The sequence below is a fragment of the Crassostrea angulata genome, chromosome 8, assembly GCF_025612915.1.
Source record: "Crassostrea angulata isolate pt1a10 chromosome 8, ASM2561291v2, whole genome shotgun sequence".
Classification (NCBI taxonomy): Eukaryota; Metazoa; Mollusca; class Bivalvia; order Ostreida; family Ostreidae; genus Magallana; species Magallana angulata.
Window position 1 is genome coordinate 5,298,384 of NC_069118.1, and position 27,905 is coordinate 5,326,288.

Here is a 27,905-nt window from a genome sequence, read left to right on the forward strand (position 1 = left end):
GGATCTATAAAACAACCAATATTGTTAATGAGCGAGTAGACGATTCAATTATCTGGAACCAAAGACCCGTATATATAAACAAAGCTGCAACTCACAACTATACCTGTTGCTTTTATAAGAGCATCAACTCAAACGTGGGTTTTTTTAACGTTAGTGATGATGGCGGAATCTATTTCGAATTCTTTGACAGACACTGGTTCTGTGGTGATGGCTGTGGACTATAGTGATAATTCAGAGTGGGCATTTGACTGTAAGTACATGTAAATACAAGATTGTTTTAGTGAAAAGAAGGTGTGTTTAATTCATCATGCCTTAAAAAAACACCAGCTGCCACCAGATGTATATGTGATTCTAGTTGACAATTTAAGGATTTTTATTTTTCGAATATCTTGTCCAAATTTATTTTTCATTTTATAAACTATTAGATCAAAAATAGTTAGTTAATGACTAGAATGGCTCGCGGAGGTATTTTCGTATGTTTAACTACTCTTTCAAGTATAGAAAAACTACATGTATTATCAACCATTTTTTTTTTTTTTTTTTTTTTTTTTTTTTTTTTTTTTGCAATTTGACTATTCTAAATTATTAAAACAGTTTTCTTTCTAAAAACGTAAAATATATACACTCCAATAAAATAGATCTTACACGCATGTATATATGACTTTATTGTAAGGAAATTCGGGGTATTTTGGGGTATTTCCCCGATTTATATGTTAAAAGAAATTTAAAGTTCAAACTTTCACTTTTGCATAATTTGGCATGCATATTATGCAAAACATTGATATCTGATTAGTTGACAACCATGCGACAGTGTCTTGCTCAGACGTGTTTGGTATAATTATGTAAATGAAAACTGTTCCTAGCTATCCGGTTTTCCCTTGGGAGAAGAAAACACAAAATTCAATCAAATATATATCGCGCAAGAGTTACAAAGGGAAAAAAAACCAAAAATTTAAATTAAAGAAATCTGATATTTTGATGAGGACTCTTCCAGAATTATTGTGTAGAAGCTGATATTGTCGGGTTCATAAAATTTCATTAAAAAGTTCGAATGTTCAAATTTCTGTACATAAGGAGCCGTAATTGCTGAATACGAAAAGTGCGTTTAGCTTTTCTGAAGGATATTAAATAGATTATTACATTTGATGTGCATGTTTGGTATTCTTTATAGTTTTCCTAAAAATAAGACATAGATGAATATGAGAAATACAATTCAGACGAAGTGCATTTTAACATCATTACTCTTAAAGTTGTTGATAGTGAAACCCAAGATCATTGCTGGAAAATCCATATCTCGGTTCAAAGTCATGAAAATGATATATGAATGTCATCGTTATTATTAAATGTCAAACAATGCAATTTTAAAACTGTAATTTCAAGGTAAAGTACACAATGGCTTTAATGCGCATTTTCTTGTCTTTTTTTTAAAGGGATGGGGGGGGGGGGGGCAGATGGTTGCGTGATTTCATTAACAGTCCCTGTAGATTTTCTTCCTAGAAATACCATTAATACAATATCGTAAATATACACCAAGTTCCGTTGACGACAACTTCCCCCAGCCTTACTGAGGCTACCCATGCCATTAACTCTCAGCTTTTCATTCCCACACCGTGTTTGAAACATGCGCTATCATTGCCATTGAATTGATTTTTAAAGCAAACATGTAATAGATGGAAAAATGGCTAACGACGAATTAGTGCAATTCACTTTTATAGTGCTGAATGTGTTTTGGGTTTTTCTCCCTCAAAAATCAATGCCTAGAAAGTCTACGTCCTTTGCGTATCCTATAGAAAAGACATCGATCAAGAAGTTTTCTATCAGACGTAGAACTGTGAGTGACACCCTTAATCTGAAGGCGTTTACTTTGCAAGAACGATATGAACACTTGCCAATCACGATTGTCTTCTCCTTTATCATTATGGCTCACTGAAAAACCAATCAAAAGGGGAAAATAATGAAAAAATCTCGTTCAGTTGTTTTCTTTTTATGAATATATTCTGTTTGTTTCGCGGCGAAGTAATCATCATTTCAAGTTACCTATTTTTCCTGTCCTATTAACTATAGTCCTAGTACTCAGGGTCGTGCATGAACTAGGTCTCCACTTAATTACGTTGCCAATCTGTTTCTTGCCTCATTCGCTGGCTTTGCTTTACGATAACTCTCAGATGAGACAAATGTTTCGATCCGAAAAAGTGTGAATAACTTTCAATTTAAATTTTAGTTTTAAAGGTTATTTTGCAGAGATACACGAATCCCATTTTCTTTTTATCTTCATACTTGGTGGGTCATCGCAATACGAATAAAAAAATCAAATGTATTAAAATCATTTAAATTAAATGAATTGTTACACAATTTGTTTTCTATTTGTATACACACATTTAAAGAAAAACTAATGATTTATTGAAATAATGGGTATTGGCTACAATGCAAAAAATTATGGGCATAGTGCCCCCTCCTTTTATATTTCTGAAATTGTCGGCTTGGCTAGAAACATACAAAGCAAAAAGTTGTTTCTTTCATTATCCCCTGTTGTGTTTTCTCCCATTCTAAATCAAATTGAAATCGAAGCTCTTTTTAATGAGAGCTGCTCTAATTTGAATGAAGCTGTCCTCTCGTGAGTTTGTAGCGATTGAATAGCGAATCTCTTATATTCGGTGTCAGGCTTCGTGTATTGAATACTACATTAGTAAGCGAGTTTTATGAGAATTATTTCATTTTTACAAATAGGTTACAAAATACGAGGAGCCGAAAAACGCGGATTTTGTTCGTTATTTTTAGGTTAGAATATCACCATGGCGTAATAAACCTGTAATGTTTTAATTTAGTTTACGGATTTAACGGTAACATAAGACGCATGCGCATCCAGTAATGCACAATGGGAAACAATATGCGTCCATGACTCTTCAGTTGAATCAATCGTGGAAACAGATTGTATCTTTCAATGTCATAATTAAAACAAGTGAACTTCTATGTATTACACAGCAGTTAGATTTCAAACTACATTTATCAAAAACAATGAAGTATTGAATAATGAGGAAACGTGAAGATTTTAACTTCTGATATCCAACAGATATATAGAAAACTCACTTTATTCCATAACACACAAAATAATCATTTTAATTTGTTAAAAATCAATTAATCATATAGTTTGCAATTTTTGAATCAAAATTCGTTACAGATATCAAATAAAGGCAAAAGCCAAAAAGATCACAGTGAAAATTGATGTCTTTACGTCTAAACAAAAAATCAATTTGACACATTAAATCCATTAAGTGGTAAAGTGAGCGCTGGAATGGAATGTGTCAAACACATTACAGTCTTTCCATCCAATTTGACATGACTAATATCTGGGATAAGTGCGTCCATACATGTTCTTCTCGTGTTGGTAACGATGCATATTTCACTGATGAGGATTCACGTAAAGTTCTATGTCAATGCAGCCCGAGTACGAATTCACAGTGAGAAAATACTTTGCAGCCTTTCGTTTTAATTGCCTTTTAACGAGACTAAAAATTGGTAACTATTTCATGCATGTAGTCTCTTTCTCTAGACTAACCCGAACAAAGAAAATGGATGATTTTTTACTGTTATTTTTATGATTTGGCATTTAATTAATGATTTCACAAATGCAAGCATTTCTGACTGCGCCAATATTGCAGTTATGGCACAGTAATAAACAATGGATAAAAATGGGCACGACCACAGAGCTCCCTTTATTTTTACACGTGTTACCAAGTATCTTTGAAATGTGACATATAATCATATACTGATTTTACCCACAATGCTTTTAAATTAATGGTTCATTCCTGGGACTCAAGCTAGGTTTTCCCCTAGATATTGCGTCACAAACAACTTTGTCTTCATTGTTGGTACAACTACACAGGCCATTTGAAAAAAAATCGCGTAAAGGGGCATGGTCCCGATTCTAATGTTTACAATGCTTTAGTAAGGCATTTTTAATAGGCAACCAAAATTTGAGCGTCTTTTGTTGAGTTATAAAAAAATTATAGAGATTACACTTTTTTGTTATGTAAACAAACCTTTTGATTACATGTTGAATGTTGAAGTGAAATTTTCAATTTTACATGACAAAGAATTCTGAGCCCTTATAGCTCTACGACCTACTCTCAAATTTCATATGATAATTAAAAATGCATTCCTTTAGCATAGTGTATGTATTATAATGAAAACATTAAAATTAGAATTTGACCAAAATCGTGACCATGTCCCTTTAAAAGCGTCTTGTGCTTAAGACAATCGGTCAGGATTGATGTGTTTTTATTCTTCTCAAAAACTAGTTACAGGTTTCTGATCTATAAAGTGCGTAATTGAATGAAGTCAATGACTACAAATAAAATTTCTAATGATTTTTTTTAAATAGTTAAATCTAATTTACACAAGTTGATTGGTTTTTATTGATGAGCCCTCCCAAAAGCATTGTTTGTTCGCCTTACGAGAATTAATGAACCGAATACGTCGATCTAAATAATACAAAGTATTAATGAGGTGTATATCAATCAATGAGGAAAATACGTCAACATTTGAAAAAAGAAAAAAATAATTGTATCTAAATGTTTATTGAATTTACCATTAACTTAAAGCAGTTCTACCCGTTCCCTGAAAGTCCCTTACAAAGTTCAGCAGTATACAGTTTTCTTGTAGCTATAGTTCATCCTTGTTATAGAAAGCAGACATTATATTGGTTCTGAACAAACATAATTATTCTGGTATCGTTCATTTGATATCTCAGTTCGTCCTTCGGTGGAGCATTAATGTCTTTGGTATGCATGGTTAGAGTCCATATACGCTTTGATGTTGTAACTGAATTCGAGAAGTCTACAGAAATGGACGAATTTTATTGGTCATCAGGATCAATTGCCCATTTCCTAGCTACGTAAAAAAAAATTTGTGATATTACATTGTATAAACGACAGCAGATATAGACTGAATGCTGCCAAGTTATGTCTTTTCATATTTTTTTATCTATACATCCTACATGTACATCTCTATACATGCTTGCTAATGTGTGCTAAAAGGTTGTACAAAAGTGTGCTACATGTACGAGTGATTGGAATCGCATTATTTATGGGAAAAAAATCTGCTGCTGATTCTATATTTTTGTGTGTGTGGTTTGTTTTTTTTATTTTTATGAGATGTAATAAGCTTAATTTCGCCTTACATTTCAATTTTCATTATTCTTCACAAGAATTTGAAACGATCCAATAAACAAGTAAGCATTAAATCGTGGGTTTCTGGGGTTTTGCAATTCTCTGGTTGCTATGCAACAACTACCGGTTCGTTTATGCCCGATTGAAAAATTCATTTTCTTCAAGATTTAATTATTGACAACTTCACTCGCACTACAGAAATAGCAACGACTTTAAAACTCTTAACTCACCAACAGCAGAGTGGAATAATATCCGATTAAATTCTTACTCTTAGACTCTAGAGGAATCCCCAACACGACATGTGCCAGGTTCAGGTTGATGATGAAAGATGAAGTAGAGAAAGCACCACCCCGGCTCCACTTCGTGTTATAACGGTGTAAACAGATTTCTCAATGGTTTCTTTCTGCGAAATGTAATCGTAATTATCACAAGTAGTCTAACCCACGTGTTAGAGATACGTATAATTATATCTCTCAGCAAAGCTTGTGTATTTATTAACATTACAGATTACATGCTCTTCTTTATACAATTCAAAAACTTATATCAAAAGTATGAAATTAATGATAGTTTGCCATTCTTGCTCCCTTTTACATAGAAAAATCATTTCCATGATAAACTTAAATTCTTACTCATTTATGTTTAATTCTAACCAAATTAACCTTCTCAGATCTTTGAAAATTAATAATCAAGGATCTTCATAATGTAAATGAAACCCTTGACTGGTGATTAATGGTGAAGATCTGATACCATTAACTAGCCTCATTGTGAGTGTTATAATGCTAAGGAACTCGTTACGAGTATATCAAAAGCACCTGAAACATCGACCTAGTTCACCGTTCGAGAATCGCATCGCCAGTTTCATCTGAATGGCAATAAAAATCATTAGCATTGTATTTTGATTTGTCAAACATGAGTCGGCAGGAATAACGAGACCCATGCGGCGGTGTGCAATTTGAGAGTTTGAGAAGTATTGTATATACTTAATGTATCTATATTCGTAGTACGTATGAACGAATGATGACCCTAAGTGTATCGGTTTTAGATTATTTAGTTAAGCAGTAGAAATTACAATATCGACTCTTGTCATCGTTTGCTACTTTCGTGCGTACATTGGACATTATTGGTTTTCAGCAAGAGATTATATGTCCTTCTTTTTTTTTTGTGCTAAGATATTGGGTTGGATCAACCAAATCCAATCAAATTCTCTGACTTGTAAAATCGGTTAATTATTTTATATCGGTTCACAATGAGAGGAAGGCATGACAGGCCAGTTTTGTGATGACACACTGAACACGGCGTATAACAGAAAACTCTGGAAGCCAGCACCAAGGAGGTGTAATCACATATGATGTGTACATGTAATTAATCAGACAAGTGTTGATTAGGGTCAGGTGAGAAGAAGGAGACAGACGATCGCTCTAATCTTGGAAACTTCTACTTGATGTACAAGAGTTTGTGACAAAGATTTGACAACGCCTGGCATGTTTAAAAAGATTTCTGGTTTTCGTAAAATGCTTGCTGAATACATTGCCAACGCCTTATCTGAGAAGAGTACTGTTGTGATGGCTATCGACCAAAGTGCCGATTCCGAAATAGCGTTTGACTGTAAGTATATTGATAAACTAATTACTATGTAATTGTTTCATAGTCTTGGCCTCCATGAAAATTGCTCGCGCCCAGAGAATTGTTACTACTCACTGTACATAATAATGTCTTGCCGACTGAGTAATCGGCGATGGCATTGTATAAAAAATTTTGAGATCAATGACACACTTGCAGAAGGTGTAACATAAGGTATGCTATTTAAAACATCGATCATTTTGTGCTCAGATACTAGTACTTGTATATCTTGATGCTTCCAAGGATACTTTTTCTACATATCCACTTATACTTGTATATCTAAATGGACATGATAGAGAAATATTTGTATTCAGACTGGCACATTTATAAGCAAAAAATGATAAAATATGCTTTAGTGGATTCAGACAATGTCCCCAAGGCCCATTATCTTTAAGCTCACCATAGTCTGGCTAAACTAATGGGTAGGTTTTCGTGGTAAGCACTTTTTCTTTTAAAAAAAAACATCATCTTTGGCAAGAATTTGAAATTGTATCTTCTGTGATAGCTTTGTTTTGGTAATAATGAACCATACATCCTGTAAAATATCAAAGACCAAATAATTGTTTTAATTCCTCGCTGGTAACCATCGATCTAGGGTTTTTTTTATTTGTCCCCAGCGAAATTCTCCGTGAATTTAACATCACGAATTGTTTCGGAAATGCTTTCCAAGAATGTAATGTGATAATGACTGTAATTTACGACCCAAGGGGGGCTCCATGGAATCCTTGTTGCAGGCATCTGTTTGTTTGGTTTTTTGTGACGATGGAGTACTTGCAGTGTTTTATTATTTAGAATGGTTATATCACTTGTAGCCATACTCCTCATGCCAGTAACATGGAGACAAATGAGTTATGACTTTCAATCATGAACACATTTCTATTTTGATCTATTCATCCAATGAATTTGACAGCAATATGGAATCTTAAAGCATATTAATGAGGTATACTGATACCTTTATGACAGCAATTTCATAGAGACTATTCTACCTTGAAAGTTTTGTTATCATTTTCCAAAAGACAATAGTAGCTGAATTGGTCCTTTGTCTATAATAAAAAAAATCAACGTAAAATAAAAATTCGTTTTTGTTCGACTAAAGTGCATGCACAAAGCTTTTAAAGTGCCATGGAATCTGAACAAATAGATCTTTTTGTCTTAAGATTGCTTTGGCAAATTCCCTCTGAAAACTGCATTTTATATTTATAAAAACTTCTAATAGCTAAATAGCTAAATAGCTAAATAAAAAAAGTGCAACGGTTTTCCTATTAGCAAAACTTTATGATTGATTATTTTTTCCAATACACTGAACTAAACATCAGGAAAATCCTTAACAAGGAGCCAACTTACCCGCTAGCTTTTCAAATATTCATTACATTTAGTGTATTATAAAAACACATTTTATGTTGAATTAATATTGTGATACAAGTTGGATTCAATACTGGATTCATTGCAAAATATACACCCACGTATTGCGACATCGAGCCATAAGTTTGTTTTTCAAACTGAATAATTCTTTACTATGAGATCTACGTGTTTTATTTCTTCTGTTATGGATATATTTACTCCTGGGAGAAAATCGATGTACATGAATAATTCATTTTTTTAAATCTACGACATTTAGCGCCAAGTTGTCAAAAGCAGCAACATTGCCAATGCTTGGGCTATTCCATGAAAGAAGGGGCGAAACTCTTTGATTCCAAAAGCATAACTTTAAGTAACTATGGTGTTACTCAATTTAAAGACAAAAGAATAAATTTTATTAAATGTATGACATACCTAGAATTGTGGCTCATAGGAATTTAAAATAGCTCACAAATGACATGTGCTGTGTACTCAGACATACAATTGTTCATTCCTTTAGTTGGTAGCAAAATTTTGTCTACAGAGAGAGAGAGAGAGAGAGAGAGAGAGAGAGAGAGAGAGAGAGAGAGAGAGAGAGAGATGCCAATTTCCGTTGATTCATCAGATACAACACCAAGGATGTTTATCGATTTTACCTGAGAGATGACTTTGGCCGTCTGTGAATGATTGATAATTTGATAAATTCTTGATAAGATGGCTATCAGTCATGGCTTTGATTGGCTTCGTGCACTGCTCAAGATGCTACGGACTCTGGAGCTCGGGAAGATAAGGGCTACTTCTGATGATTATTCAGTGTTTGTTTTCAGATTAAATATAACGTTCATGTGCAGAACTGCACGTTGCAACCATGCACTTAAAGCATTTACAGAGTGTGGAATAGGTAAAATTCAACTGCAATAATTATTGTGCAAATGAATTGACGATGTCCAAATAGTTGGTCTAAATACTTTTTTATTAAAGCTCAGAGTTCCTCATTTTTTGTTGGGGGGGGGGGGGGGGGGGTTGCCCGTAACATGTATTTTACAGAACAACTGATCTTATTTCTCCAAAGTCATACCAATTTCGGAAATAAACCACTAAAATGCTAGTGTACCCTTTTTATATTCTTTGAGAGTACATGTAAGAAAACATGGTCTCTCAAATTTCGGTTTTCTCTCTTGTATTTCTTTCTATAATACAAAAACAGTATGTTAAATTCTATTAAGATTTTCAAATTTGTTTTTTTTTACAAGCCCCGGTACGAACAAAACTAGAAACTATAATCAATTATCGTACTTCCATTCCACTGTCATGTTGTAAATTTTGAATTTATCGGGTGGCAGTAAATACAAAATTTACAACATGACATTTTTGTATTTACTGCCACCCGGTAAATTCAAAATTTACAACATGGCACCACACTTCTTGCAATCAATATTATTTGAATTAAAGTAAAAGCATAATACAACCGTAACACTAGAATAGTGAAGGGAAAGTTTAAAGTTAATGCATCTAAATATTTAGTTCCTGCTTGGAAATGCTAAAACATATTGATTCTCATGAGATCTTGTATTTGTTTACATAAGGAACGTGAATATGTAACAAAACACCACCATAAAATATGAATTGGTTAGACAAAGTATCAATTTGATAGAGGTGCACAACATACGGTAAAAATTTCATGAACATCTAGAATGTTGGTTGACAATATATAGATCCTCTCCTAGTGTTATGTTGTTGATTCATGCAACAAATTGAATATTTATATTATTATCTTAACAAATAGAAGGCTTCAACTTATATGAACGCGTTAACCAAGACGAATTTCCTTATTTTGGATACTAGAATATTAGTATACATATGCGTACAAAAAAATGGATGACAAAAAGAAATGTGTATGCATTTGATTTTAATATGTATGAACAATGAAGTTGTACATGTAAGATTTAATTTGTTAAACTCTTAAGAATTGCTGTATAGAGGTACCGGTATACCAAAAAAATATACTTACTAAAACTCGGGATCGAGCTGTTCATGGCAGATACATGTAGTCTCATTCTTGACTAATGTCTTGGTGCTTTTTATTTAATTCCTCTCAAAATTTTAATATAAGGTTTTCAATGTAGAATGTACCCCTAGCTGTAAATGTACATGGAAGTAATAACTGTCTCAGCATTCAGTTCTCTGGCTTGGATTCTCCTGGCTGTTTTAAATGTGAGCGGTTACGATACATGGCATGATAGCACGCAATATTTAATAAACTGCCATGATAACGATATTTAGGAGATTTCAGCATGCTGGAATTTCCTCTCAGAAATCATATTTCCAAGATAAAATGAAAATCAGAATTTGTAAATTACGCCTGTTAAAAATCCCAGTGCGGCAGATGTATCTTCAAGACATGCGCGTTTTGCCCTCATGCACCGTCAAGAAATACGAGATCTAGGGTATACATCCTGCAATGATACACCAGTAAATCGATGTAAGATTTTGTTTCTCGAGGCATCTGTCAATAGAATAAAAATATATTGTAATCGGTTTTTTATTGAGACGCTCTCATCCATATTTACGAGAGAACAAAAAGATTGCCAACTGACAGTATTTCATCATATCAACACAAACTGGTTCTCATGAAAAGTCACGAATATCATTAATTCATTTCTGTTCTAATATTCATTCATTTACGGTTTTAGATTATACAGGTATACACATATCATTTAAAATATTTATATTGGTTATCTATATATTCATTTGATGATAACTGCATACAGTGCATATTCATTTGATTGGTAAGGTTTTTTTCATGTATTTTGTTAACCAATTTTTTTTATAACATCTTTACTTGGATTTTGCTACCATACCTCAACCATTACCACAAGTTATTTCCAAAGTCCCGAGTTATGGAGATATTTATTTCTGCTGGTTTTCATCAAGGTTTTTTTTTTCAACAACAGATCTTTAATCCTTTAATTTCCGTTCTTCAACTGTATTATCGGTATCGGAGAACATAAATATTATGCTTAATCTGATGATTTCGAAACATGGGGATTGTAACATTGCTGTCACAGCACTCAGTTGATGTATAGACATCCAATTCTGCTTAAAAGAACGCGATCATTTCCTGTTTGCTTCAGCGAGTAGGAAGATTGAAAAATATCGTAACCAGAAAAATTTCCCGAGTTTCATCAATTTGTATCGTATAATTCATTAATCAATAATAAACTTCTTGCTTCGGTGCAAAACAACGTTCGCGCTCCGGCGACCATTTGATTTCTACCGATATAGCGTCAGAGGCAGCGCGATCACGTATCTCACATCAACAACGGCTTACTGTATCTCCCCAGTAATAAAATCTTCTTCTCTCAGACCTGAAGCCACCGCAATACGAACCAAGCCTTCTTGCAACAAGGAGGAGTTTGTGTTTGATGAGATATAAGAAACCTGTAAGGGGTTTTAACCATTGACGTGGAGTTACAACGATTTGTTACAGGGTCGGGCTCGAGAAGCGAGGACAATTATCGGAAAGCACATCATTCCCTAACCCTGCATGTCAGCTGTTGACAGTGTGATTCAAAGCATCTTCAAAGTGCCGAGTTAGAGAAATCCCGGCGGAGATACAGTAAGGAGTGACAGCGTAGAAAGACTCTTAAATAAGATTTTCGTTCCAACTTTCTAATCTATAAGAAAAAGCCTGAAACCTTTAAGAATGGCCGATCCTAACACAACAAACTCAGACTCCGGGAAAGGAATTATTGTAATGGCCGTGGACTATAGTAACAACTCGGAGTGGGCTTTTGACTGTAAGTATAGTCTATCATTTCGGAAACGAATATCATTATGTATATCCTGCAGAGCAGTCAAATGGTTCTTCTCTTTGTCTGGTTGATTTATTATAGTCCATGAGAACAACAATCATGTCGCATTATGTTGTTGGTAATTCCAATATTTATAGAGATGTGCATTGGATATTTTAGATTTAATAAAGCCGGATAGGAAATCGATATTGGTTTGAAATTTAAGTATGTAGTTGTATATTGTATTCCATTTAAAAAAAAAGATTGGTCAGGTATTCGTTGCTTTCGATAGAGACGTTTATGAAAATCATAATTATGTTGCAAAATGACGAAAGCCCTAGCTTGTCTGGAAGGTCCATAATAATCTTTGGGGAAAAAGAAAATAGAACTAATCAGCGGACGTTAGTGCCTGTATGTAATGTCAATTTTCAGACTCGGACAGTAAATCGATGGACGTCAGTCTAATGACAAATGTGGACTCATCGACACCTATCCTTTTCTTCTAGGGATAATAAATTTCGGTGTTTTGAAGAACAAAGTCATAAACGACCACAGTATTGGCTTCCTCACAGAAACTGTAAAGTGCTTCATTGGCCACACTCGTCGTTGGGTTTGCAGTATTCCTATTGAATGTTTAGACAAGCGAGCTTTTTGTCTGCCTTTCTCTAACGTTGACAATGATTTGATTGTAACTTCGGTGAAATCATGCCCGACCACTTCTCTCTAATCAGCGTGTAAGCTCTTTGAAATGATAATTGCCTTTCTAGAAATAAAGCGTTTATTACGGTCTGCAACATTAAAAGGACATTTTACGGTGGGTTTTTTTTGTGAACGTGATTTAAAAATTGAATTTCCTGCAAATCTGCTATCGATTTTCTGAGGGTGAGTAATAAAAGCACCGTCGGGCTACAAATATTTCATTTTAAAAAATATCTCTTCACCAACCCAATCATAACTTCAAATCGGTCTGGTGTGTTTCCTTAATACTGCGCGTTTCAAGTGAACAATTCCACAATAGACAAAACATCATTATCTTTAACATATTAACTGTACACTGGGCTGCCAAAGCTTTACTGAAAGGAATGTAGCAATCACACTGTTACACAGCACGATAAACTGTTTAACTCAATTATTTCAAAGAAGGAGAAATGCTTTTTAATTAGAAGAGAGGATAACAGATTTATGTTGTAGAAAAAATATATATATATATATATATATAACACCAGAAGATATGTACATGTACCTTCATTCAAACGAGATTCACTAAAATGATAATTGATATCTTAGAAGAGTTACAAAATGTACGATCACTTGCATCTTGTTGAATGTTTTATTACATTTTACATCATATTTCGATGGAGATTATTATTTTTTGTTTGAGGTAGAAGAATATCATGTAATGGTCATTTTAACCAATATTCTTACTATAACTAGATGCATCATACCCGGATTTGATTTTTTCATGCATAATAACAGATATTAGCTCAGTTAGATGACCATGTGTTAAAAAAATTTTAGGAATCTTTTTCATATATCTGATCACTGATTATAAAATTGTATGTGGTAAAAACATAGACTTAGAAACTTTTTGACCACGATCTCTCCATAATTAAGTCCGAGAATCAGAGAAGACCACACTGTGCGGCATATTTTCATACTCTCGGTACTTTGATTTTTCATCGGAACTCCATGGGGAGGTCCTGATTTATAGGATCAAAGGTTAGGAAATCAGGAGGCACGCGCTTACCATTCTATAAAGAATGTTTTACTGCTATCAACAGTTATCAATCGCTGGGATGTTTCCATGAAAACATTAATTTTTCTCGTGTCGAAACAAGTCGTTATCTGTGTCTGAGAGTGTCTCCGTGCACAAAATGCATTTCTTTTGAAATCTAATCGGAAGTTTGGAAAATGTTTTAGCAGCTTGCAAACACATGCTTTGCTCGCAAGATAACTACAACTGCGTAGTAACTTTATGGAAATATTTAGACGTTTTACAGCATATTGTATTTCGTATGAGATACACGTTTTGTCACCCCTTTCCCCACCCCGGGATAGTCTAACATTGTTTCTGAATCCTTTTGTTCACGTTTACAGGTATTTTCTTACAGAACAAATATAATGCTGATTTTTTTTTTACTCTTTGTTTTGAAATAAGAACGTTTATGAAGAATTGTATACACGACAAATTTGCTAGTGTTATATACAAGCATCTTACAGCCCTATCGTATAGACAAAGTCAAATGGATGGAAACGCACACTTCAAGATAAAAAGATATTATATGGGTTAAAAAACGTTTAGATATTTCACTAAAGAACTCGTTCATCATTTGTTTCCAGGATTTGCAGCGAGTGCAGTTAGGTTATTTTCCTTTCCTTCAATGAACTAAGAGATGGATAGTTTATAACTTTCCAGTTTCATTAATGGATTTATCTATCGGTAGTACACAGCTAGCATTAAACTCATAGCATATGTTTTAGGGGGTTTTTGTGCAGTTTTAAATTATTGCTGATGTGCAACATTTTACTATGGTTTTCATCGATAGATTGTTTTAATTAGTCTAAGGGTAATAAATCTTACTCAGTCTTCTGGGCGATTGAGCAAATAAGAAACACGGCCATATACTGGCCAAATAGTTACAAGACTCATTAAGGTAAACTGTTGTTTGTCTTGAAATTTCAATAGGAATAAAATGTATTGTACATTATTGTACATGTATACATCAATTGACATATTGGTTTGTCAGCAATGAAACATTGTACTCGAAATTAACATGTCTTTAGAATACATCAGATGTCATAGATCAAAACACATTTATAATGTGTTCAATTAAGTTTTTTTACGAAGTATATCGTAATACAGGACATGTACTTTGAGATCATAGAAATAGGAGTACCAACACATAAACACCATTAAAAAGAAAGAATAAAGAAGTTCCGTGTGTCTGATTCAATGGACAAACTTACGGAAGTATTCGTTACAAAGGAAAATATTTTATTGCCATTTATATTTTTTATCAATGGTTTTTTATCATTTTCAACGGTCTTAAAAGTTTAAAATTAATATTACCTACTCGACGCCCCAGCGGTATAAATTGTGAAATAATCCACATTTTTGACTGAATAGACGTTGTAAGCTAATAGATAGAGTGAATCTTAAAGTTAAGTTGTGAAGGCCAGATGTTGGGATTCTTCACTCAAAACAGGACGTGATAGAAAAGCATCACCTCAAGATCGAGGGAGATTGCGTAAGTTAGCGCTAAATTTTGGCAAACGTGTGTATCCCTAAAACAATATTTTCTTATCCTTAGGGAGTAGGTCGGCGGAGTGTTGCTAATAGCCATTTTATATCAGATCCTTCTCCCCAAAAAGAACTCAAGAATTAATAACGGCTCTGTGAAAAGCACGATCGTTTCTACAGAAACGTTGGAGAAATTCGAGGCTTAAATTGAATGTTTTCAATAATGGCTGAGGGAAACACCGCTCCTTCTTCCACGGGATGTGCTGTTATAGCCATTGATGATAGCGAGCAATCGCTGTGGGCGTTTAATTGTAAGTAGAGACGTCAAATTTGCATTTTGCCCTATTTATTTACCATCGTCTTTCTCAATCAATGGTCGGAATGAGGATGATAAATATGGGTTCTGCATAACTTACATGTATTTTTCTCGTACAGAATCTGAGTCTACAGACACAAGTTGAGACCTATATCTACTGTACTAGCTAGTTAATGCAATTGCCACAAAAAATGCCGTTTAAATTTATCTAGATGCACTTGTATAACATTTATGACGTTTTTTTTTTTTTCTTTTTAAATAAGGATTCATTTATTGTGAAATCATCATTGGTCGTGGGGTACCAATGTTCGTGGCTTTCATGGATAACCCTTGCCCACGAATTTATAATTACATCCCCACAAATGTATAAACAAGCATTTGTTTTATACTTATTATAATTATCCTAATCTTTCTACCAACGAATTTACATCCCCTCGAACCAGGAAAATTTTTGCTTTTCACGAACATTGACCCCCACAAATAAAAATGATTCCACAGTATTAACCAAAGTCCAGAATCGTTATTATGTAATTACAGTAGAGCCTTTATTGTCCTAATGCCAGACAGTCGGATCCTTCCACTGTCTAAAGGTAGTTTCAGGATGGAATACATGTAAATCTCGTAACTGAAAGTTTACCATCTTCTTTGAAATTGCGGCAACTGATTAATTTTCTGGTATACAATGTGTTTGTTCTCTTTATTAATTGACAATTCAACAAGTTCAGGGGTAAAGACTTTTACTGCAAATACAGTAATGGTATGCCAACCAATTTGTCCAGAAGCGTTTATTTTAGTCGCGAGAAACATCTAACGCAGTGAAAATAGAGCTGTTAGAGGTATCGCAAGACGCGTTGGAACTTTGAAGACAACTACTTATCAAGTAGACGCTTATCAAAGAAAAACAAAAAAGAAAGCAAAAACAAATGTTTAATTTAGCATCAAGCCTAGGATCAATTGTAATTCATTTAAAGAAATCTAGGCATTCTTCGTTTTGTAAATTGTTTAGGCCTACACAAAGTGCCTACTTGAGGCAATTAAAATGCACTGCGTTTGGTTGACTATTAGTCTCCGTAAATTGAACTTTGGTTGGACCATTTCTTTCATCCTCCTTAAAGACGTTGAATAGCAAGTGCGTTTTGACACCTGAACTTGCCGTAACATACCTGACATTCTTAAACACGAGAACGCTGGTTCGGTTCAGCATAAACAATGTGAGTGGATGGTCCGCTTTTTTCCTGGAAGGAAAAAGCTTATTGGAATACTTTATTTATCTTACAAGTTAAGAGAGGGGGGAGGTGGGGCTGGCGTAGTATATAACTTCAATTTCACTCCTCATTTCCTTATTTTCATATCATGTTTTTCCATACTCCCAAAAAAGTGGGGGGGGGGGGGCAACTCCATGATAATTCACTTTTTTATATGTTAATTTTAAAAAATGTGTTGCTGCGAGAAAAAGTGGGGAGTGGGGGGCAGCCCTCCCCCCTCTGCCCCCCCCCCCCCCCCCCCCCCGATGCTACGTGCCTGTATTTGCTTATTTGACTTGTAATGCTGAATCAAGATTGCAAGAATGGAAATGGCCGTATTACTGGTCCTCATTAAGCGTCATGCTGTAGGAGAACCAGTATAAAAATCTGCCTCATTGCAAAATCAATGCTGCTTTATAAAAACCAAAAATAACTACGACTTCAAGAAGAAATAAAAAAAAAACAGGTTTGGAAGAAATCGAAGTTCCAGAATGAAGTTCAATTGCTTGCGTGTGAATCATGCGTTTGGCTGTAACTGAGGTTCACCAGTGAAATGTTGAAAATAAACCTCTCAGTTGTCTCTTTTATCTTTAGCACTCGTTACTGTTGTAAATATTCAATACATGTAGCTTATTTATATGAATGATAATTCAAATCAGAATTAGTACTTATTTTGATATGTGAACAAAATATGTCACAGAATATGTGTATATATGTGTACAGGTAAACGAAAAATATTTTAAATTGAAGCTGAGTATTTGAATTAACCTATTGCCTACCTTCAGTGGCTCTAGACTTGTGTATGATTATACTTTGTCCCCCGTTTTTGTTGTTGTTTTTTTTTTTTTTTTTTTTGGTTTTTTTTTTGGGGGGGGGGGTTTGCTTCCACCACTTTTTGCGTAATATCTCGATAATCATAAATACACGGCGCCCAAACTACATCCATTCAATAGAGCGAAAAATAATGTCCAGATTTTCTGTTCTGAATTGCCCCCTCTATCGCGTCAGGTTTCAATACACAACCAATAATAGAGAGTCTACGTGGATGCGCGAGGTGTCCCGGGTACTTCCTAATGAAGAAAAGATGTAAACCTTTCCCACTTTGAATCTCCAAACGATGTTTGTTTTTGTTCATGTGAAATTCTCCGGGTAAAAACAGATGATTATCAATGAGGAAATTTTGGATTCTTTCCCTAGGCCTTTTATCGATTTGAATTGTACATGTACTCCATTTACAGGTTTGTTTCGTTAAATTAGTACAGTTTGGTTTATAGGATAAAGGTAATTTTTGCTCAGTACACAACAGGGACGTTCATTGACTTCAATACAAAGACTTTAATTCTCGGCCCTGTATTGGATAAACATGTTTCGTTAGACAACAACAGGAATTTAGAGTTGTCTAGTCGTGTCCCCTAGAAAGACATCCTCGGTATCTGTATTTAATTCCTTGGTGCGCCACTGGACAATGTTTTACGATACCCCGCAAAGCAATCATTTATATTCAATTTTCGGTTTGGGGATCAGTTTAATGGCTGTATTACAGTTACTGTCAATGGTCTCAAATCTTGGATGAGAACAGTCGGAATCCGTCTGGAAATTAGTGGTAATTTATTAACAAAATAACCACATTCTATCTTATCCTTAGATATGATACTTAGCCAAAAAAAAATTAAAAAAATTCTAATCAATTTTTTTTCATCCTAATCATTCACGTTCAAAAGTTATCAGCTGAGATTTGTTTACAATTATTTCTTGCACGAATAGTTGATATTCATTATGGATGAGAATATCTCATTAAATGAAACGACATAAAGAAGCATGCACCTCTTGTATTATCATACATTGTTCCAATCATTACTTTGACTATTTTTTTAATTCAATATTATTAAGTAGATATTTTGATGAAAGGGAGCTGAATTAACTAATCAAAATAATTCAATTTGGTCTGTTTAAAACGCCGAAGCAATCTCATCTCATGTTTGCATTTTCGTCTGGATTATGTAATATCAAATAAGAGCTTCCGATTAATAAGAGGAGATTGTAATTGTTCGAGCGTTATGTGAATTTGGTAGGCATTATAAGAGCTGCATTTTGACATCTAATATTAATGGAGTATCGTCTTCATTGTCTGGCTCAAAGAATGATGGGATCTGACGTCAATTGAATACTTACGATGATGGTGGCCGGACAGATCGTCACTGACGGTGAGCAGCAGGTCTGTGCTATTGGAGAAACCAGACGATGTCGGAGTCCCCGTTTATCATTGGACAGCTGACTATTGATGTAAGCTCCCTGCATTAGGTTTGCTCTCTACGATAGTCAAGACTTACGAAATACCGATCCGCAGAGTTGAAGCCTGGAAACAATAGTCTTATGTGGAGAGAGAGAGAGAGAGAGAGAGAGAGAGAGAGAGAGAGAGAGAGAGAGAGAGAGAGAGAGAGAGAGAGAGAGAGAGAGATGCCATAGTACATGTAGGTTTTGGCTCTCTTTCTCAACGATTATTTCACAAATTCCACATGCGTATTCTTTTTAAGTAAAGCTAATATTAACTAAATGTTACGTTTCAATTACAAACCAATGTTTTCCCTTGAAGGCCTTAGAACTGTTAGTTTCCATTCACCCTACTTGTCTGTTCATTGTATGATTAGTGCGTGTTACCAGAGAATTCGTACCCTCTGATTGTTTTTCTTGAACCGTACGCTCGTAAGAGAGCGGACGTATCTATATAATTGAATACCCGATTGGAAAATAAACTCCACTTCAGCTCCCAGCAGGGAAATCATAAATATAAAGTACGAGACCCTGATGGCGTGACCGGAAAAACTAAGTTTTCATTAATGACTTAAAGTCATGAGTCTGTTAATTTTCTGTGTATGAGGTGTTGATTTTCCTGATCGGATGTTTCCGTACAACTTGTTACAGGGCAGTGACCCGTGAGATGGATTGAGATAAAACAGAGCACCATTAGGCAGGCCTGTTGATACAGCGGGGTGTAGGCAGTGTGAATTGTTGAATCTGTTTGTAAACAATGACAAGAAAGTAGGGATTCTAACAGAGCAAAAATGAAATCATTGGAGATTTTTTCAAACTAATATAGCTTGTTTTCAAAGGCAAACAATAATGACGTCGTGTTAATGACGAATCCCTTTACATAAGAGATTTATTAATAGAAAAGGTCATTAATTAATTCATACCAGTATCTAAAAAACACAAAGATATGGTATCATTAGATTCATTTCCGGTGCATATCAATATCCTTTATCTCAAGTGTGCAGAAAGATCCAATGAACTAATTGTATCGAATCTTAATAATATTGTCTTGCAGGCTCTTCTTCTTTGTGATTTAATTGATTAATTAATTCCACTCAATGCACTGTCAGTGTGCTTTACTTAATGCCTTTTCCATTGATGTGATAAACTGGATCGTAAAGTATTGAACCTGAAAGGATCTGTCGGAACATTACAGTACACCTCTCGTGTCTAGCATACGTTAATGAGTTATTACCTTAACAGTATAGTAAGTTAAGGTGGTTCACTACACTTTAAAGTACTTTCTCATTTATATCAGCAGATGATAACTTGAGTATCATGATAGATACATGTATCATGATGCATATGAAGTACTGAGTATATATATATTAAGCCAAATATGCGAAAATAAGCAATTTTAATAAAATATTATGATTTGATGTTATGATGAGCTGGGCTTTACGAGGCCTATTATAACACTTTTAACTGGTCATGATGTTAAATTTGAATTTACCGCGTGGCAGTAAATACAAAATTCATGTCATGTTGTAAAATTCAAAATTTACAACATGACATTTAAACAGCCGAGCTAAGTTGATATACAACCAAATCGATTGATACCAACAAATTAACACGTTTAAATCATCATCTTGTTACGTAGTGTCTTGGTATTGTGAGGTACATTAATTAACTAGTTAGGAGAGTAAACACATCTCAACTTCTACATGTACATATAGATCTAACATAATGTGATGGTTAAAATCCATTTCCTTCGCAAAATTCATAGTGCAAATCTGTTTCATCGTTAACAAATACCAAAAGATGACCAAGATGTCGAATCGGTACTGGTTAACACCCCCCCCCCCCAAAAATAAAAAATAAAAAAAAAATTCAATTATTCTATCAATCGATTGATGCATCAGTGAATAAACCAATATCTATGCCTTACAGGCATGGTGAGAGGTAGCCGTCATTTGTAAATTTGTAAATCCTGCTTTTCTTATACTTTTGTATATAATTTTTCTGCACCTCATGTAACATTATATGTTATGAGTGAAATAAATGAACTTGATAAGTAAGTGATGTGATTTTAGAGACTAGCGCTTTAAAGGCGTTTTCCAAAAACATTCCGCGACGGGACATTCATAAAAAGTGTACAAAATAAATAAATAGTAAATTAAATGAATGGCCGGTGAATAATCAGGCGTAAGAATCTTGTGATTTTTGTAGGTTTTTTTTAAATGTGAAGTTTGGATAAAAAGGTATTCTGTTTGAGTGAAAATCACCATCAGAAAGCAACTCTTTATCATATATAATCTATATTTTCTGAATAAATGACTTTTTCGTGCAGTTTTTGTCAAACCTAAGATAAATTACAAAAAAATCTTTATTACATGCCGATTTAAAAAAAAAAGCAACTTTGATAGATTGCTTGGGGACATTTTATGAAATTGCAATGAACTATATTAAAGCAATGCGCTATGCAAAATCTCAACATTTTGGGAGTAAAAGGATAAAGAACATAAAGAAAGTCTCTTGTGGAATGTAACATCATATCTATTTTTCTTTAATCTCTTTTATTTTATCCCTTGATCTTTGGTTGAGTAGAGATTATGAAATACGCAGAGACTAAAATAAAAACCCAATCCGATCACAAAACATGAAATCGTCTTCTATATTACGTCATAAAAGACTTGTCCCCATTGATTCGCGACTGTAATCCTCTACAAAAGCGGCAAACATCCGAGCTAAAAAGCACATTTATCACAGAACGATGTTGTATGGAAATAAATACCTCCGTTTTCCTGTCCGTTTGTCTCTTTTTTTTAAATCGATATTCGACGGATGACGGGATGTACAGCGTTTACGATAAATCTGTCAGTTTTGTTCCCGTAATTGGGAATCGGAGTTCAAGAATTCCATCCCAGTGCCAATTCAGCAAATTTACAAATGATTTATCAACCACTTGCTGCATTTGAAATTTTGCTTTTTCAATTACAGTTGGTTCAGATTTCAAAAAATCTGAGGTCTTTAATATTATTCAGAATAGAGAAAATACGCCTTTTAAATAATGAATGGTTCGTGTTTTCTGACAGCAGTTACTCCCCTTACACCATAAAGCAATTAGGATTATTGAGTAATTTTTCTGCGCGGCGACTCCTGTAGCTTTATATTGGAGATAGGGCAGCTTCTGCCGAGCATTTCTCCGCACCCCTTCACGGACAAACCAAACACAATGGCCTCGGTTGTCATTGCGATTGATGAAAGCGAAACCTCGGATATAGCTTTTGAATGTAAGTAAAAAAAACAAACAAACTTCGACAAGGTTTCGTGAGGTTTTGAATGCATGCTGCGACTGCATCATATTAAGATACATGCATGATTTATATAACATTATTATAATTATACATTTATAAACATTTTGTTTAACATTTAAAAAAAAAATAGATAAGTCAGTGTAATTTTTTCAGTACTTTATTTTAGGTTTGTATTGTGAAGTTTTCTCGGAGAAAATGCTTGTTCCTTATTCATATTCCAGGGAGAAAAAATATAAAAAGTTTGTACAGTACCTGCAGGGAAGTGGAACATTGACTATCTCTTATAACATATGATCATGTTTTATTTAGGTGTACCTTTGTACTGATGATGCCAAGCGTTTAGTTCTTTTCCAGTGATGATAAATTCCCTTTTTCTATGAACAACTTTATGGTACACGTTTATGGTTTTAGAATTAATTATTAACAAGTGAACACTTGCGTTTTACTAAAGGGAATTGGCTTTCTTTTCAGAATGTATTTTTTTCCGTTGACGTCATTTTAAGGATTGATAATAATTCTACAATTCAATTTCGAATTGAAATTGCTTTTGATAGCACATAGTGTATAATTTGAATGTTGAATAATATCATTTTGTGCTATTAAAAACTCAGGCGTCGGAACCTCCCTCCTCTTTTTTGCAGAATTAGACCTTACCATTAGGCAAATAGCATCAGGGAGGGTCCTGACCCCCCCCCCCCCCTCCCACTTTTTTTCATGATTTTGCGTTTTTTGTTTTTTGGGTTTTTTTTTGCTTGTCAAGATTTCTGATGATTAGTCTAGCCCCCCCCCTTTCAATTTGCTTCCCGACGCCACTGAAAAATTACATATTTAAGATGTAGTTCTAAATTTTTACACTTGCCTGCCTGACCTTTTTGACATAAGATTGTGACCATAAATTATGATCATTCAAATAAACTAAAGCAATTCGTTTAAAAATCCTTACATAAATATAAGATCCGCGCCGCGAATTAATTAAACTTTAGTTACATCATAAAGTGGCATGAGTTATCCAATCGTAGCGGATTCCGCTCACAGAACTCGGCACAGGTCAGAGTGTGTGTGTGTTTACTCTAATCCGATTGGCTACCATTGCTGCGCCCCACACTCAGATTGAAATATCAAGAGGAAAATAATTCTGACCCTATTAATCCCGTTCTATCTCGTGGACAGAGATTATTAAAATGGCCACTGTTGTTATATCGGTTGACGAGAGTGAGTTTTCCGAGTATGCATTACAATGTAAGTATTGTACTTGATTGACAATTATAATACTACTGCTTTGGTTTTTCTTAATCAACAATTTCTCAATGAATTTTCTTCTGCTAACCATTTTTTAAACTACTTGATTGTAAACTAGAGAGAGTATCGCGCACTTGAGTCAGTGAAGGTACTAAGAGGAAAGCAAACCACAGTTTAAAATCCTCACTGTAAGGGTGTGCTTCATTATGTCGATTCATAAGACGGAAGATATTTATTGTGTGTGCATAAAATGTGTAGTGTGCATTGTGAAGTGTGTCTACAATGGCTAGTTGAGGCCCCTTTCACGGGTTTTAAACTTAATCTTATTTCATACCAGTGCCCAGAGGTGACTTGTATTTCACACATTTTAAAGTACTTTACTGGACAGCCATGGTCTCTCATTTTTAATACCAATGAAACGAGGCATTAAACCCCGGACAGATAGAGAGATTAAAGTTCTCCCCATTTTTTCTATACAATCACCAAGGTCAGGTCCAACTGCTTTATTGCTTTTTGATTACATATAAGAACTCTATGGTGGGAATACAGAACATCGGTGTATTCTGTGAGAAATGGAGGATGACAGTTTACTATGTTTACACGCCATTTTTACTGTTGCTTGATGAAGCACTGCAGCTCTACCGAATGTCTCTCTTAGCTTATAGTGTGTAATCCTCAAGTTTTGCTGATGCTAAAATTGTAAAGAGCTTCTTAGAACAATGTAGAATTTCCCACAGTGCTACAATCACTCTTATACATGCATCGAAATTGCACTGGTCTTAAAATCCAATTTTTGCGACAAAACAGAAGCCAATAAATGAGCAACAAAAATAAAATCAATATTTTACTGCAAATTTTATCGAAAAAAGAAACAAACATGTATGAATATGTTTTATGGATACCTACATGGAATAAGAAACGCAATTTGAGTTGCTGTTTGCTTATGCAAAACTCATAAAACCAACTTTAAAAATTAGATCCGATGAAACTTGTTGAATAATGTATATTGATGTGATATTGATTTTGAATAAAAAGAAAGTTTTTGATAAATCAACAGAGACAAAATCAATGAAATATTAGTATAGTTTTCTGAGAAAAAGACATTTAATTTTTAAACAAGCTACATATCGGTTAACTGGTGTTTCGGTTGAACCTTGCATATCGTTTTAAAATCTGTTCTTGTTTTCTGATGAAAAGGCTGGATGGACGTGGCCATTTTTAGACTCTATTGATGTCCTTTATTTAAATAGCTTTGTATAATGATATAGCAAAATGTTCAATATATTACAGCTTAATTATTTTGCTTTACTTATTAGAAACACTTTTGCTAGCCAAGTGCCCGATTCGTTTTTCTCGGCTAGAGAAAATGATTTAGAGTTGATGGCTTTGAAAATCCTATCTAAAAATTTAAGATGGATCTTTTGGCTAATTTGTTTACCAAAAATACAGCCTTCTCAAACACGTGAGCTCAGTTAAAGGCCATTTTTAATTAATATGAACACCTTACGTATCGTTTCAGGGTATGTCACCAACTTCCACAAGCCGGGGAACAAGGTTATCCTCCTCCACGTACCGGAGAGTTACATCAACGCTACCACCATGAGTAAGTGACTAGCAGCCTTAAAATTAATAAATTATAAGCATATAACAAAAATTCACCACCACCGTAATATCGGTTCCAAATTACCACAAACAAGTTAAATTTATTGTATGTATTGTACCAGCTGGAGGAACTCACAACCAAAGAACCAACATCGTAAATATTGGCAATTCACAACTCTGTGTTACTATTTATAAATGTTTACATCCATCGAGTTCCTTCTCCATACCTGAGAAGAAAGAAGAGTTATGTTCATGATATGATGTGAGAAACATCACTGGATTGATTAGGTTTCAGCTGATAAAAACTAAATTTGGGGTTATCTGCATGAATGTTTGTCAATCGAAACTTATCGGGCCTTCTCTGTTTTTTCCGCATGTCGGTAAAGGCCGAGAAGATTCGATTGGAATTTCTATTTGAAGTGGTGTCGTAAATGTGCTGGGTTTTTTTTTTTATTTTCGGTTCATATATGATTGGTAACTGCTGGTAATGTATCATTTCCCCACTTCTTGTGAACCAGCCTCAAAAGCGTTTGTTGAAGTATACATGTATGTCATTTAGTTACTACAAGTTGTCACGTGTTATGAACAATAGCATGATCAAATCATAAACATCAGTTATGATTCTTATACGAGCAGTACCACTTCAAGTCAATTTACAATAGTAACTTATTTACATGACCAAATTATATTTTAAAAATAACAGGTTGCAGCTTTCTCGCATTTTCTGAGAATAAACGAACTGGACCCTTGGGAAAATGGTACCAGTTTGTGGTCACACGGGAGTCGTATTGAATTTCAGAACTCGGGAAGCATCAACTTAGTTATGCTTGCAAATTAAACTTAATTATCAAGGGCCAATTAAATCGTGTATTCGTATTTGTTGAATGTGTAAAAAGAGCTAATTGGAGAACTGTCCTAGCCCGAGGAGTGAATTACTGTAGAAATTGCTGGTTGTGTGTGTTAGTGGGATAGACTTTCGTTTGTTCTCATCTTGCAAACTTAGCAACATCAAATAAAGGCAAATATCGCTTGGTGCTTGAAAGCTTTTAGTAAAAAAAAAATACATGAATTATGATGCATGACTATATCACAAAAATGAAATGTCAGGACCAAACAATATCTATGGAAATCAGAATCTTCTGTAAGTGCCGTTGGAGATTAAAAACAGAAACTAAAATCGATTCGAAGCTAATTTTTCGATATTTGAAGTACCATTCTGGCGAATCCACATAATGGCGTTTTCTGTCTTTCTGCTCGCATAGCGATTGATTGTCGATTGTTTTTGTCCCAGAAACCTCCTCTGGGAGGAGATGACCGCTGAAATCAATACACAGTTTTTGCAGATAATTGTTTTTTCTTAAACTCTTATTGAAAATGTCGTCTGTAATCACAGACGATTATACCAGAGAACACTTAAAGCGAGCCTGACTAAACCGCTGTGGAATATCACTGTCCAAATATACTACTTTTTTATTCGGCCCCGGAATGAATCTCTTTCATCAGATCGTATCAGTGATGATTGATCATAGATAATGGAGTCTACAATTACAGTCTTAAAAGTTGACACTGCTATTCAATTGATTGATCACATAATTTATTCCTATAAGGTTTTTCTTTAGCATTTCACTGCAATTTACATCAGAATTTTTAGAGTGATGAAAACATCACACTATCTGCCCAGTGCTGAGAGCATGATTATTCTCCATATAGAGCGTTGATGACCCAAAATGAAATTGTTGTTTTATGGCAAGCAATCCTAGTCCCCCCATAAATGGCTTCTCTAGTAGCAAACTCAAGGAGTTCCGAATAATGGAATTCCAGTCACCATAAATATTGGAAAAGAAGAGTTACTATCATTTGTGGTAATTTTATTCATAACTTTTACAGGCCCTGGAAGAGTAATGGAATTACAGAGAGAGTCAGACGGAAAAACCACCGATCTTAAACAGAAGTTCATCGACAAAGCCAGCAAACTAGGGGTAATTTAATGCTTGTTCTTTTAATTTATATATTCGCAATCGGGTTTATAATTTCCCTACAATTGCTTTTTAAGATGTCCTTTATCTTTGAAAACTCCATTCGTTTTAAGTGTATGATATTCATTTTATTTTTTGCGTAAAAATTCAGAGCAACCTGTCTCTATGTCGTTAATACATGTAGCCATAAAAATAAACATAATATCCTATTGTGTCCATTGATGATATTTGCAACTGTTCCATCTGGTGATCTTAGATATGCATACATGTATATACAAACGAAAAGAAATTTAATTATCAAAATTACTTGACATATGTGTGCAAGTTTGTGTTTTAACATACCGGTATTGTAATTTTTACAGATCGAAGCTGAATTTCGAGTAGAGAACGCTGATAAGCCGGGCCATGCTATAGTCGACGTGGCACAGAAAGAGAACGCCACATTCGTCGTCACGGGAACAAGAGGGATGGGCAAATTCCGGCGGACAATAATGGGCAGCGTCAGTGACTTCGTGGTCCATCACGCCCATTGCCCAGTTTTAGTCTGTAGACACAAAGACAAATAGACATATCAATGTCCCTCACATTGTCCGGAAGTGGATCACTCATCAAGTGCGCAGAGTATGATATGCACAGTCACGTGATAGGAAGTTGCATAGAGGATAACATTGGCTGTACATGTACATGTGTAGTTGTATGTTTATGTGTTTAAATTGTGCATCTATCTAGTTTCACTTTCAAACTCATCTGTTTTATTGTTTTGCTTTTAAAGAGGGTCGTACATAGATCAGGTATAACAA

General features: G+C 34.5%; 1 protein-coding gene across 6 annotated transcripts; it reads left to right on the forward strand.

Moving 5' to 3' along the window:
- The first annotated feature begins 67 nt into the window (after nucleotides 1–67).
- Nucleotides 68–27,905, forward strand: LOC128160088 (uncharacterized). 6 transcript variants are annotated; one of them, XM_052823355.1, is made up of 4 exons: nucleotides 68–250; nucleotides 25,047–25,130; nucleotides 27,017–27,108; nucleotides 27,468–27,905. In XM_052823355.1, the coding sequence occupies exons 1-4, from the start codon at nucleotides 157–159 to the stop codon at nucleotides 27,669–27,671; spliced, it is 474 nt and encodes a 157-aa protein (XP_052679315.1). In that variant the 5' UTR covers nucleotides 68–156; the 3' UTR covers nucleotides 27,672–27,905. The 6 variants fall into 6 exon arrangements, with proteins under 6 accessions (XP_052679315.1, XP_052679312.1, XP_052679314.1 ...); XM_052823352.1 differs by lacking the exon at nucleotides 68–250 and adding an exon at nucleotides 6,526–6,773; XM_052823354.1 differs by lacking the exon at nucleotides 68–250 and adding an exon at nucleotides 11,629–11,926.